Below are 13,641 nucleotides of genomic sequence, written 5' to 3' on the forward strand. Positions count from 1 at the left end.
AACACTCTCTCACTTTTTTTTTCATCTTCTGATAAATTTATGTTTTTATTCTTTCTTCCTCCGGAAAGTTTCCATCAGACTGTCCACCTTTGCAGCAGCTTCACAGGTGCTTGTTTTTTTTTTCTTTGTCATTTCCTGCGATGAATGAAGCAGCTTCCTGTGCAGTGCTGAGACCAACAAATGGCTTTAGAGTATCTGTTCTGCTCTAATCTGTTCTTCTGCTCCATCTGTCTCCATTGGGAAACACCTGACACCACCTGTGCTGAATATCTCCCCCTCTCTGCGGGGTTGAGACTATTGTTTGTGGGGATTTAGAGTGGGGATGATTGTATAGGTTCAGGATCTGAAGATACTTGAAGCATCAGGGCTGAGGAATGTAGACTAAAGACTGGAGAACTTCCTTCTTTTTGTTTCTGTCTGTGTTTGTCTTGTGCTCTCTTTCGTGTCTCTACTGCTCCCTTTCTCTCTTCAGCTTTCTCTCATTCTAATCTCTTCTGCCTTAACAAATCCACTTGCAGGTGTAAGCTCCACCAGTGGAGCAAGACAGTTTATAGCCTGACATATACCTGATGAAACCATCATAGAAGATGTCAGATTGCTACATATGCTGTTTTTTTCATCCAACACTCAATAAACCTGGCCTTTTTCATGAGTGGGGCTTTGCTATGTTAGACACTTGATCTTTGTCTGAGAAACACGAGCTGAGAGATCTACGTTTCCCAGGCCTTTCATTTGGCTCAAAGAAAATATGAACGTTTCCCACCCCACAATTTGTCTCCTGTCTTCTTCCGTTCACGTTTCCTTAACCAACCTGTTTTTGGATTCTGTGGCTGTGGGAGAGAGATTGTCTGAGTATCTCTCTCACTGCAAGGGGGAGGCAGAAGTTGCTTTTTCTTGGCTGTGGGCTCAAAGAAAAGGGCTTGTTTTTCCTGCAGTAAGTGATTGTAGTAGACCCGCTGAGTGTAAACATGCTCTGATGTGCGGGGCGGTCCTGGACACAGTGGACACTACACAGGCCGTCTCGGCCCATGAGGTTTGGGGTTTGGCCTGACCGATTGTCCCTTTGTTCTTTCACAAACTCCGTATTCACCACTACTAGCAGTGTGAAATGGATATTTTACAGTGCCTACTGTTTGTAATAAATATGGCCAACTTGTTTTTGTCAGGTGGAAACCTGTGGCCTCCAAATGGAAACTGTGTGCCTCAGAGCAAACCGATAGCGCATTCATGTGAGCATACAAATGCTGCAAAAACAGTGTGTCGAGTTTGTGTTTGGTGTTGTTTGATACTAATTAGCACGACAAGCGTTACATAGCACTGCTGCTGCTGAGAAGCAGTCAGTTGTTTTGCAGATGTGTGTGAAAAAGCTCATGAATGCTGCCTTTCATGTGCCGGTGCCACAGAGCTATGTTCGCCTCGTGACATGTGACCTGCCTGAGCTCTTTTTTCAGTTTCAAATCAAACTTTGAACATCACACCACCAGCCTTTGTATTTCTTTGAAATGGAAAAAAAGTGTCCTGTGTTGTTGCAGATGACCTTTTTAATATTCATGCAGCACATATGAACAAATACTTATAATAGAAAAATACACTTATTGTTGTATTTTGTTGAGCCTGTAATTGAACTTTGAAATGCTGCATCGCTTTGTCAACTTTATCAACCATTTTAATTAAATTTGACTTTCTGTTACATCTTAAGCATTTGCTTTTAAATTTCAAATTGTTTTCATTCTTCAGGGATTTGTTCTCTTTTTTTTATATGGTCCATGTGCGAAATATTAGAAGGATTTTTTTCGTTACTGGCCACATGTCATATTTATTGTTTAAGTCTGGATCTGATCACAGCAGTAACAGCTGAAAGTGTCTTCATGTGTCCAAGAAAGAAGAGTGTTTGAATCAATACAAAGAAAATGAACAAACACACAAAATATGACATCACCATTTGCCACCACTCAGACTGTGCTGCTCATACCAAGTTTAACCATTGTGGCCACATAACTAATTTCATAGGAACATGTTGTTAATGCAGACAAACGCACGCACACACACTCACACACACACACACACACACACACACACACACACAGGTTTAGCAGCAGGCATCTCCATATCTCTTTGCTCATCTTTATATCTTTGATGATTCACAGCCATGATTAACCAAGTGTTGCTTCCAACTATGAGCTCAGTGTGTCTGTTGGACACAAAAACAGCAGAAACATAGTGGAATAACAAGGACAAAACAGAAGGAGACACATATCCACAACTCTACTGGGTTTTACACTATATGAAAATAACAAATATGGTGTGGTATTACATGATCTTATGGCACTTATCTGGTGTGTAAATGGGTGTGTCCTGTAACTGTGGTACAAGTAACTGAAGTTTGGTCACCTCAGATGTGCCGCCCTCTACTGCAGCAAAGTAGACATAACACTCGTGTGTTTTATTTGCAGTTAAGCTACTTTTAAAAGTTAGCCTTATCACAGACAGACACTCACATTTAAAATGAGGCTGTATATTGTCTTTTTCTGTATATTGCATCATTATTATCTTTTGATTTTCATAAAAAAAAGTTTAGTCATACAGTTTGTGTATTTCTTTTAGCTCAAGCCACAGTTGAAGACTTCCAGATCCGACCCCATGCTCTTTTTGTGCATTCCTACAAGGCCCCCACCTTCTGTGACTACTGTGGCGAGATGCTATGGGGTCTGGTGCGACAGGGGCTCAAATGTGAAGGTTAGAAACATACACACTCACATGCAGTACCTAGATGAATTCTACCACTCCTCCACTGCCAAACCTTTGACTTCTTTGACACCTGTTATTGTATCCACTGATTCATGCATAAACACATTGCATGTCTGACCTCTAGAAATGATATGAGAGAAAACAACTAAACAAGTAAGATTTGGTCTGAGCAAGTGAAATGCTTGACATTCATATCCCAGTAGAGTTATGGCACGTTGTTGTATTATATTTAAGTAGTTGGTTTGTCGGGTAGTGATTGATCTACATTTATAGATTCTCATTTACAAACCTGCTCAACAGGGCCGTCTTGTGGCTGTTTTGTACTATATACATATATATATATATATGTATGTATATATATGTATATATATAAAATCTATTTATATATAATATATTTTCTCATCACAAATAATGCACTGTTTGTCTAGTTTTTGTGACTGACATCATCTGTGTTTTCTTGTTTTTAGGGTGTGGGCTAAACTACCACAAGCGCTGCGCTTTTAAGATACCGAATAACTGCACTGGTGTTAGGAAGAGGCGGTTGTCCAATGTGTCATTGCCTGCACCATCCATCTCTGTCCCCCGACCGGTACCTCCTGAGCATCCTGTGGTCGTTCCAGATGATGTGAGTTCTGATTAGTGGAATTATGACTCACATACATCTTCTTGGATTTAAAGAAACCCAAAACTATGCTTGCAGACAGCAGAAATATTGGAAAGATATATTCACTGAATGGAGGGGGCAGATGGGATGAACAGTTTTTTATCCTCACAAATAAAATCAGCTGGCTGGAATTTTTGGAGCCAGGTGATTTTACAAAGATTGTGAAGCCCTCAATCTGTATGCTGTTAAATGTTTCTGAATTTATCGAATTGGGCACTTTTCCATGGGTGGATCTCCCGGGCCCTGTTGTAGAACATCAGTGATGCAGAAAATTGAATTGAGCTGCACGGAGCACTGTGGAGAGATCCTCAGTGAGGTCTTATGAAACAGTTTGCATAAACCCCTCAATTAAATATTCTCCTCTTGTCTGTGTCCTCACCAAAGGTCATCAGGAAATCTAATTATGCTAATGACATTAAAAGTCCATTGAAATACAAGTTTGTGTATCTGCTCACTTGTGCAAAGACGAAGAAAGCTTCCTCTCCATGTCTGCCAGGAGCTTTCACATAGCTCAATTTATTCATATAAAATCAGAAGCAAATGCTCATATGTGGTATATCATGACAAATATAATATCCTTGTTTCAACCATTGGGCTCTTTATGCTAACCCAGCACGACATATGTGTTTTTTCCCTTTTCCACTGATTTCTTTCTCCTCTCTGCCGTATCATTATTCCCTCTGCCTTTCCCTATTACTCAAATAATCCCTTTGAGACTGTTCTTGCTTTATTGCTCCCCTCACTTCCTTTGTGCGTATGTTTTTTTAATTTCTTCCTAAACTCTCTCCATGTTCCTCCTTTTTCCATCCTTCTAACCCCCACAGCAGAGGTCCCATCAGGAGGCAGGAAAGCGGATCCTGTCCTGGAGCGGCAGGCCTATCTGGATGGAAAAGATGGTGCTGGGGCGGGTTAAGGTGCCGCACACCTTTGCCATTCACACTTATACTCGTCCCACTATTTGCCAATACTGCAAGCGTCTGCTGAAGGGTCTCTTCCGCCAGGGAATGCAGTGTAAAGGTACACCACTACACATACATTGTGATTAATTTTGGTTAGGCAATGGCTTACCACAATTTTCAAGTTTTCTGATTTGTTTGATCTGTAGACTGCAGATTCAATTGCCATAAGCGATGTGCTTCAAAGGTACCAAGAGACTGTTTAGGGGAGGTGGACTTCAATGGAGGTAGGTTCGACATTCAGTTTCAATGGGACAGTGGTATATCTAATATTTGGATTTTCAAATATTTGGGTTTTTGATTTGCATGTGCAGAGCCAGTCAGCCCTGGCCCAGACTCCGACACCACCATGGATACTATGGAGGTGGACAGTAGTGAAATGGATGGCAGCAGAGGACTGGATGATTCAGAGGAACCGTCCACCCCAGAGGAAAGGATGTTCGAAATGGATTCTCCTTTTTTGGACAGAGAGAAGGATGAAGAGCCCATCAAGACTATTAGGTATGAACATAATGATTTGTTCTCATTTTGATAAAGTGAAAATATCAGCGCCTCGCACTGTTTACTTTGTTACTTTAGCTATCATAATAACTAGTAGCTTTTTCATGTATTTTCTTGGCATTTTGCCTTTATTGGCTATTTTAGCAAAGAGTAACAAAAAACTAGCTGTATGGGGACAGAAATTAAGTAAAGTTATCTGGAATCTTCACCGACAAATTCAGTAAAGGTTACAAGCGTGTTTTAAAGTGGGGATGCTGTGGTTTATATCTTAAAACATGTGTAGTAGAATAGCAACATGGACATCCTGTACAAACGTTCTGTCAAAGAAGGCCTACCAGCCACTGGCTGCTTACAAACTAGATATAAAAGGCTTTGTGAACTGGATCGGCTGCATGTGAATTAAAATGTAGCCATTTAAGTAATTGTCCTATTAATAACTGAAATCTTAATTTTGTGTGTGTGTTTAGCCCTTCCACTAGCAGCAACATCCCTCTGATGCGGGTGGTCCAGTCCATCAAACACACCAAGAGGCGGAGCTCCACTGTGGTGAAGGAGGGCTGGATGGTTCATTATACGAGCAGGGACAACCTGGTAAGACTGATAAGCCATAAAGGCCATCAGAAGAGCCTAGCTGGAAATGGGCTGTGTTTAGCCTGAATGCTGGGGGAAACGTGTCAAATTCAGCACAGAAGGTGTTTTGCTTCAGAAACAAATATTTAGACTACTGCTATATTGGTGGATGATGTATGTTTGGCCATTTGGCCTAACTTGGTGTTCACTCTCCCCTTTAACAGCGAAAGAGACATTACTGGAGACTGGACAGCAAGAGTCTGAGTCTGTTCCAGAACGACACTGGAGCCAAGTTCTACAAAGTAAGCATAAAGTCATCATGTCTGCCTTGTTCTTGGGAAATTATTTCTTGTCATCTTCTGCAATAAATACGAGGTCACATTCATTAAAAAAGGCCAGAAAACTTAATACAATTTGATTTAGTGTTGAGAGCTCAGTGAATAATCTTCATAAACGTCTCATAATATCCTGCGGCACTAAAAATGTACCACTGTTTCTAAATTCCCAACTGTAAAATAGTGAAGTCATTTAGGAGGGGATACTTTATATCTGCAGTATGTTTGAAGATTGTCTGTCACACTTGTGAAAATTATGTAAATAAAATCTAACCAGTGGCAGCTGTGTGACTCAGCTTGAAGGGCTGTCGTGTTGCAACTGTAAACTACCCTGAGGTCAGTTCAGCCCACTGAAATTTCCCCTGTGGTTTTTCACTCTTCAGTCTGGTCTCTTCCCTGCATGAAGTGAAAGGATAAAATCAATGAACAGTTGTTCTGTTTTGCTATTGTACGTCACATTAAATGGGACATTTGAAGAACTTTTGAAGAAAGACTCAAAGTTTTGACCATAGGTATCCCAGGTTAAAGAAGAACAAGCATTTGATGCATAATTAACTGATGCCATCTGGTCAGGTTTCATAGATTCATCTTTCTCAATTCAAAAATTCACATAGAATTGCACATTGCACAACCTTATTGTAGAGTCAGTGGTATCTGAGTGAAATTTAATTCTGATGCGTCAAATCACTTGTGGAGAGTGTGTGACACTTCCCGCTCAGTGCCAGCTCCGTAGTCAGTCATTACACTGCCGCAGGGGCTTAATAGCACAGTAATTACACACTGAGGACTGAGGGAGGGACTACACCCTGCAAGGTAAAGGCTTCCACATGTGTGTAGGCTGGGGGACGTGACCATTTTATTGTTTATATGGCTTTGTGTGATGTGAGATTTTGACACCTCATTGAGCTGTGGTCAGAGCTGAGTTGCAGTGGGATGGTGTGTAGGATGCAGCAAAGTTTCCAGGTTGAGATCAAGCCAGTTCACTTCGTGTTTATTAAACAGGTGGTTCAATACACAGCTGTATCTATAATCTTACTTTTTATCTCTCTTTCCCCACACTTACCCTCTCCTTGTTATTCTGTAACACCCTGCACCCTTTCCACTAAAGCCTTGAAAAGGAAACCTTAGTGGGGACTGACTCCTTTGGGTGTGTTTACTGTCAGCTTTATGTGGCTCTTTATTATCAACTTGCGTCTCAGCGACGTTTAAGACCTTCAGGCTAATTGAAGGCTAGCTGTAAATGCTTTCTTTTCATGCTTTAAAGTTTGGTCTTTGTTCCATGCCTGTTACTTCAGCACAACAGATTTTTTATCCAAACTGGATAATATGAAATGATTTGCTGTACATACATATATAGTAAAAAAGTTTCTTTCTGGAGTCTTAGTTCAGAAGCCACAGACTCTCCGAATCCAAGTAACTGTCTGTCGTGGGCATTTTCCTTGAATTTCTCTGAAGTTTCTGGACTGCTGCTTATGAGCATGTGGCCACTGTCCTTCTCTTTTCTTTATCCTCCAATCTAATTAGTGGTGGTCGCGTGGTGGCCTGCTTGCCAGGCATGGCAGCCATTTTCACCATTTGGAAGCCATAACAGCTTCCCGTCTAAAGATGAGACTTGTGGCTTTCTCTGAAGAACCTTTTATGGGGTGAGGGGGCTTCTCTTTGTCTCTGCCAGATTGAGTCCTGTAATACTCAAACATTGTATGAACACACACATACGCACACACACACACACACACACACACAAACCCACCCACTCACACATTAGCCTGTGGAGAAACAGTAGTTGCAGTGTCTTTCGTCTCAGTGGCTAGCGGTAGCGCCAGCGGCTCGTGCTCAGAAGGAGCCTCTGGCTGGCTCTGCCTTGTAATCAGGGAACTAGAGCCTTTCGGCTGCCGCAAGGCCCCGCTCACGTGACCTAGCCTCACTCACCACAAGCACTTCATCTGATACTCTGTGGTGAGCCATGCGGAGGGGACAGCGTGTGCCTATGTGAGCCCCCATTGGTTGGAAATTCTCAGTGTTTTTACATTTTTGACCCTCCCTCCTTTCTTTGATTTGACAATGAGCTTGAAGGAGAAGGGGGGACTTTTAAAGTGTGCTGCAGCTGTGCTTTCTGTATATGCTTTCTGAGAGCTGGGCTCATATATTCAACACTAAACAAGAGTCAATGTGGAGACCTTTGGAATTTGTGAGTATTACTACCTGTGCCAACTTAGTTTCTATCATATGTGTTTTGTAGTTGAACCATTACATGCTTTTGTTAAGTGTCTTTTGTGTTGAGATATGATCGTCTGTCGTTTAAATTTCTTTAAATGAGATAATCTTCAATAAAAAAGTTCTACTTTATAGAAATTTCTATTAGAGTAATACTTCTTTGACAGGTTTATATGGCATATTGGAGTTTTTATCTCAGTTTTGTGAATGTAATTATTTATTTAGGTATTTCAGTATATTCTATGTATTACATATGTGGACATGCATATGTAATACAAATATGCACATATGTAAATAAACATGTGTATTTGGTCCTAATTAACTCTGTGTAATCTGTTTTTGTTTTTTTCAGATTAGTTTTTTTTTTTTTTTCTTTCAACATCATGAAATTGCGCCTCTGTTGATTACTGTGCAAACAACACTTATTTTGAAAAAAAAGTGGGGGAGTAACTCTTACTTGGATTAAGTGAATTAAAATTCTAAGGATGTTTTTGCCCAGAAAGAAAGATTGTATAGTTTTTTTTTAATTGATTGACACTTTTGTCACTCCACCATAGGAAATCCCTTTGTCCGAGATCCTTCAGGTGGAACAGTCCAGAGACTACAGCAATCTGGCCCAGGGCAGCAACCCTCACTGCTTTGAGATCATCACAGCCACCATGGTCTACTATGTTGGGGAGAACAATGGCAGTCACTACCATAGCCCTGCTCTGGCCGCTTCGGGAGTTGGCATAGAGGTGGCTCAAGGCTGGGAGAAGGCCATCAGACAGGCCCTGATGCCCGTCACCCCTCAGCCCAGTGTGGCCAGTGCCGCTGGTCAGGGCAAGGATCACAGTAAGTATAATCTATGCAGCTTTCTTTGGGTAAAACTGGGATAAATATGGAATAGTATATTGCTATATTCTTTAAATTGAGCCTGAAGATGAAGAAACTTGCCTACTTATCTTGAGTTTTACATATTTCAATATTGTTTTGGATAACTGGAACATCGTTATGTTCAAGGGCTACTATACCACACAATGATCAGCCTAAAATTAAGACGAATTTTAACATATGAAAGGTATGATGGTGGTGATTCATGTATGTAATACAGAACAGTCAGGAGTTTAGTCAGTTTGTGACTGTGTATTTAAGTTTGCATTTCCCCTTTTAGTGATGACCTATATTATTTGAGTGTTTTCCTGCCTCAGCACAAAGCTAAGCGGGTACCTAACAGGACCACAACAAATCTAATTTGCCGCTTACCTTGTTAATATGTATATTGAAAGTTTGAGGTTTGCCCAAGTTGAAAGAGAGTGCTCTTTGCACCATCTTGGGTAAGGTGGTCAATAAAACCACTTAGCCAGCTCAACTCAAGTTTTAATATGCAGGGAAACCCCTCTGCTTATGTCTGTAGGCCATAGAAAGTGTCGCTATGAGGCAAGTCAACTTGCTTGACAGTGGTGAAAAATGTACTGACATGACTTTGCAGAAACCTATTAGTGAATTTCCCTCCTTCAGAGTCATTAAAGGGACAGATATGTTCTTTCTCAGTCCTGAACTGCAAAGACAGGAATTATATCAGAGTTTGTGCATTAAAATGTGAAGTTCTATGATTATAAATTGAGTGTAGATTAGAGAGCCACATGAGGGTCCTGATCATTGGCAGTAAAGAAATGGTATTAGAAGATGAGGCCTTCACAAAAATCTGTTAACCTGAAACAGAAAGACTTGTTATGACTCTGAGCTTAATCAGCAAATATCAAACTTATGTGGCTCTTTAAGTCAATTACCATCAAAGCATTTCAAATCAAAGAAAGATTAAAACAAATTTTATGTGTTAAACATTGGGTCAATAATCACAACATCATGTTTCCTAACTTCTACGGCTGTCTATTCATTGGCTAGTATGCAGAATTAGCCCCTGTGGTTGTCTAAATTCCCAGTTATGAAATGCATTGCATACTTGCACCGTTCAGTCACACATAGCTTCCAAGATCAATTTTATAGCCAATTTATTGTGTAATAAAATGGCTCATTATGTGGGGCTGTGACTTATTGCATGCAGCTGTGATAGGAAGGAAAGTTGTGAAAAAAGAAATTTGTATGTGAGCAATCAGTTGCATGCATTGATAAAGTGGCAATATTCAGTTGTTCAATGTGGACACGTCATGTGTTTTCTCGTGCAGAAGAGTTGTCCATCAGCATATCTGTGTCCAACTGCCAGATCCAGGAGAATGTGGTGAGCTGGGCTTCTTTAATTTTTTTCTTTGACAGGCTGTTGCACAATTTCCCAGCACAGCCTGCCTGCAGATGCATGCATTCATGTGCTATTAAAGTAGCTGTTGTGGTAACATCAGAAATTGTATCTTACTGTTTCATTTACTAAAACCTCCAGTGGAGGCTTTTAGGCTGCACGAATGCGGAAGCTGCAGCCTCATTTTTTTAATCAAGGGATTTTTGTCTCAGTTCCACTTCTGCATTGAGTGAAAGTTAAATATTTGGCAATACCAGATACCAGATTTTGGAAGAGGAACAGTTTTGCCTGGCTTTAGATGATGTAACATTTACTGATTGCCCATGTCAGCATGGAAAGTTAACTCAATGTTTCCACAAATAAAAGTGAAATACAGTAGTTATCTAACTGGGCAAATTATATTTGTACAGGATATTGCTTCGGTGTACCAAATATTCTCTGATGAAGTGCTGGGATCAGGCCAGTTCGGCATTGTGTACGGAGGTATGTTTCTCATTTTATATACTACTGTATAGCTCTACTCACAGTTGTGTTCAGTTTGTAGGCTATTTGAAGTTTTATTTTCTCAATCTGTAATATTTTAGGCAAACATAGAAAGAGTGGCAGAGATGTGGCCATTAAAGTTATTGACAAGATGAGATTTCCTACCAAGCAAGAAAGCCAGTTAAGGAATGAAGTGGCCATATTACAGGTAAAACCAGAATCCACCAAAAAAATAATGTTTGTCTTCTTTGCTTTAGAGGCTCAAATTTAAAGTAATTGTCATTATCTGTTTTTCTTCAGAACCTGCACCACCCAGGTATTGTCAACTTGGAGTGTATGTTTGAAACTCCAGAGCGGGTCTTTGTTGTCATGGAGAAACTACATGGGGACATGTTGGAAATGATCCTGTCCAGCGAAAAGAGCAAACTGCCTGAACGAATCACCAAGTTCCTTGTCACACAGGTCGGTAGTCTCTTTTTTTCTCGTCTCTCCAGCTGTTTCTTTTGTTTTTCCTTTGACTCTTCGTCATTAATATTTCAATACTCATGTACTGGCTAATGTCGCCATTCAGTATGAAAGCAGATGGTCATGGTGTGTTTCATTGCCTTTGCAGATGTCATGTTTTTAAATGGCATCTTTCTCCACTGCTTACTAGCGTTGTTTGTGTCTTGTCCATTTATTTTCCATTAGAGCTTTTCTTCCCTATGTCCTTGTTTCCTGCCTTGTGTTTTGGGGGTACGTTAACCCACTGTGGACGAGTCTGTTGGGCCTGTTTATTCTTGTGGTGAGCTGATTGGGAGAGAATTGTTTACAGAATTGGTCTGCATGGCATCGTAGCCTCCCTGGCAGTGGATTACAGCCTGCAGTGTGCTGGTGACTTTGTGGCATGATTAGAAGAGCAGGAGGCCCTGGGCCTCTGTGGTTCCCAAACAGAAGCGGGGCCATTAACAATGGCCCCATTAGCTGCGACGGGCCTGTCTCTGATGTGGCCAGGAAGACTTCTGTCAAAGCCAGGGTCAGAATAGGGGAGCCAGCTGCGCTGTGGTTTTGGTACAGGGCCATAGGCAGACATGCGTGCAGTGCTGGCTTATGGCAGACCTCGTGAATATAGATGGAATCATGAGATGAGATCATTTGTCAGTATGTGAAGGTACTGGTGAATATGGAAGTATTTAAAGGCATTAGTGTACTTATTCTTCTGTTAGTTTGTCATATGGCAGCAGCATACATTACCCAGTTTATACCCAAAGCTATATACATTAAAAGATTCAGATGTTGGAGTTTACAGTATTGTCATCTCCATTTCGGGAGCTCAATCTGTGCCTTTGGTATTTTGTTTGCAACAGATCCTTGTGGCCTTGAGACATCTGCACTTCAAAAACATTGTTCACTGTGACTTGAAACCTGAGAATGTACTACTGGCCTCTGCAGAGCCCTTTCCTCAGGTACATATTTATATTGTATATGTGTGTATGCATGATTTGATTTCATCCACATGCATGTTTATATACATTGACCAATTTCTTTTGCCCCAGGTGAAGCTGTGTGATTTTGGCTTTGCCAGGATCATTGGTGAAAAGTCATTTCGGCGGTCAGTGGTTGGAACCCCTGCTTACCTGGCTCCAGAGGTGCTGCGCAGTAAAGGCTACAACCGATCCTTAGATATGTGGTCAGTGGGAGTCATTGTATACGTGAGCTTGAGCGGAACGTTCCCTTTTAATGAAGATGAGGACATTAATGACCAGATCCAGAATGCAGCCTTCATGTACCCTCCTACGCCCTGGAAGGACATCTCTGCAGAGGGTAATTTGTTTACTTGCCTCTAGCTTTCAGTAAACATCCAAAAAATGCACTAGTTCTTCTAACCTGACAGTTAGTGAGACCTTATTAGCATTTTTTGTTCTGGTTGCATCTGTAGTCTTGTGTCAAACTGATACCCAGACATGTGTGCATTTGGGCTGTCCTCCCCACCTACATGTCTGGGTTGTCTGAACTTTTCTGACTTATCTTTTTGTGTGGTCAACGTGAATCAGTTTCATGTCTCACCAACTACCCAAACTGCAGCTCTTCCCACATAGAGTGTGACATATATTACAAAGTGAAACAAGTCATCAATGTGTTGATGCGAATGTATGGTAAACCAACTACACTAACTTCTGTTCTTGTTTTAATACACTGACATTCTTTTGCTTTGAACAACTTAGAGTGTCTTGGTCCTCTTATGTCAGCTGTGATATAAGAGCTGTTATATCAGTCTGCACTCTGCACTCTGAACTTTATCTATTTCTCCGACAGCCACTGATCTCATCAACAATCTTCTCCAAGTCAAGATGAGGAAGAGGTACAGTGTGGACAAGTGTCTCAGCCATCCCTGGTTACAGGTGATTTGTTTTTCTTTGACCTTTTAAATTGCAGCAAATTGTATCAAAGAGTTACATTCCTTTTTTCTTCACGTTGACAATGTGAACACACATACATCATACATATATAGTTAGAGGATTGTTGATATATCAGTGAGGACTATATTTACATCACTGGCTGCATTGCAAACAGGAACTGCTACCAAAACATAACACTTCCTGCTTTGATCTGTAGTTAAAAAAAATGTGGAACATGATTATACCATACAGATGTTATTTGATGTTACTAAGCACAGCATATCCAAGATAGCTCTTTCTATATATCTTTGAAACACTGACCCACTCCTCTGTCCGTTCATACATATCTTTAACATTCATAAAACCTTTTCTTACACTAAACTATAACATATTGGAATTCATTGGCATTTGTGGATAGCCCAGTTTGTCCTGAAATAACAACATAAAGCATTTCTTGCTGTCTTGCTAGGGACTAGGTGTAGGATAAAGCCAGTGGAATTAAATTGAAGCAGTGTTTCTGAATCACTTGATATCACAATTACCTTTCCCACAATGT

The 13,641-nt window shown here is 40.7% G+C and overlaps 1 protein-coding gene across 2 annotated transcripts in view; it reads left to right on the plus strand.

Annotated features, from left to right (window-relative positions):
• prkd3 (protein kinase D3) overlaps positions 1 to 13,641 on the plus strand; it is a 35,291-nt gene that overhangs the window by 19,996 nt on the left and 1,654 nt on the right. The window contains exons 4-18 of one of the 2 annotated variants that reach the window (XM_026354992.1): positions 2,605 to 2,736; positions 3,216 to 3,373; positions 4,237 to 4,429; positions 4,518 to 4,595; positions 4,683 to 4,869; positions 5,337 to 5,460; positions 5,664 to 5,741; positions 8,546 to 8,822; positions 10,157 to 10,209; positions 10,635 to 10,707; positions 10,809 to 10,915; positions 11,008 to 11,169; positions 12,054 to 12,152; positions 12,243 to 12,510; positions 13,003 to 13,088. In XM_026354992.1, the coding sequence (XP_026210777.1) occupies positions 2,605 to 2,736; positions 3,216 to 3,373; positions 4,237 to 4,429; positions 4,518 to 4,595; positions 4,683 to 4,869; positions 5,337 to 5,460; positions 5,664 to 5,741; positions 8,546 to 8,822; positions 10,157 to 10,209; positions 10,635 to 10,707; positions 10,809 to 10,915; positions 11,008 to 11,169; positions 12,054 to 12,152; positions 12,243 to 12,510; positions 13,003 to 13,088 (2,075 nt within the window). The remainder of the gene's footprint in view (positions 1 to 2,604; positions 2,737 to 3,215; positions 3,374 to 4,236; positions 4,430 to 4,517; positions 4,596 to 4,682; positions 4,870 to 5,336; positions 5,461 to 5,663; positions 5,742 to 8,545; positions 8,823 to 10,156; positions 10,210 to 10,634; positions 10,708 to 10,808; positions 10,916 to 11,007; positions 11,170 to 12,053; positions 12,153 to 12,242; positions 12,511 to 13,002; positions 13,089 to 13,641) is intronic. The other variant, XM_026354994.1, reaches the window with a different exon arrangement.

Source organism: Anabas testudineus, chromosome 12 (assembly GCF_900324465.2).
Source record: "Anabas testudineus chromosome 12, fAnaTes1.2, whole genome shotgun sequence".
In the NCBI taxonomy this organism is placed as follows: Eukaryota; Metazoa; Chordata; class Actinopteri; order Anabantiformes; family Anabantidae; genus Anabas; species Anabas testudineus.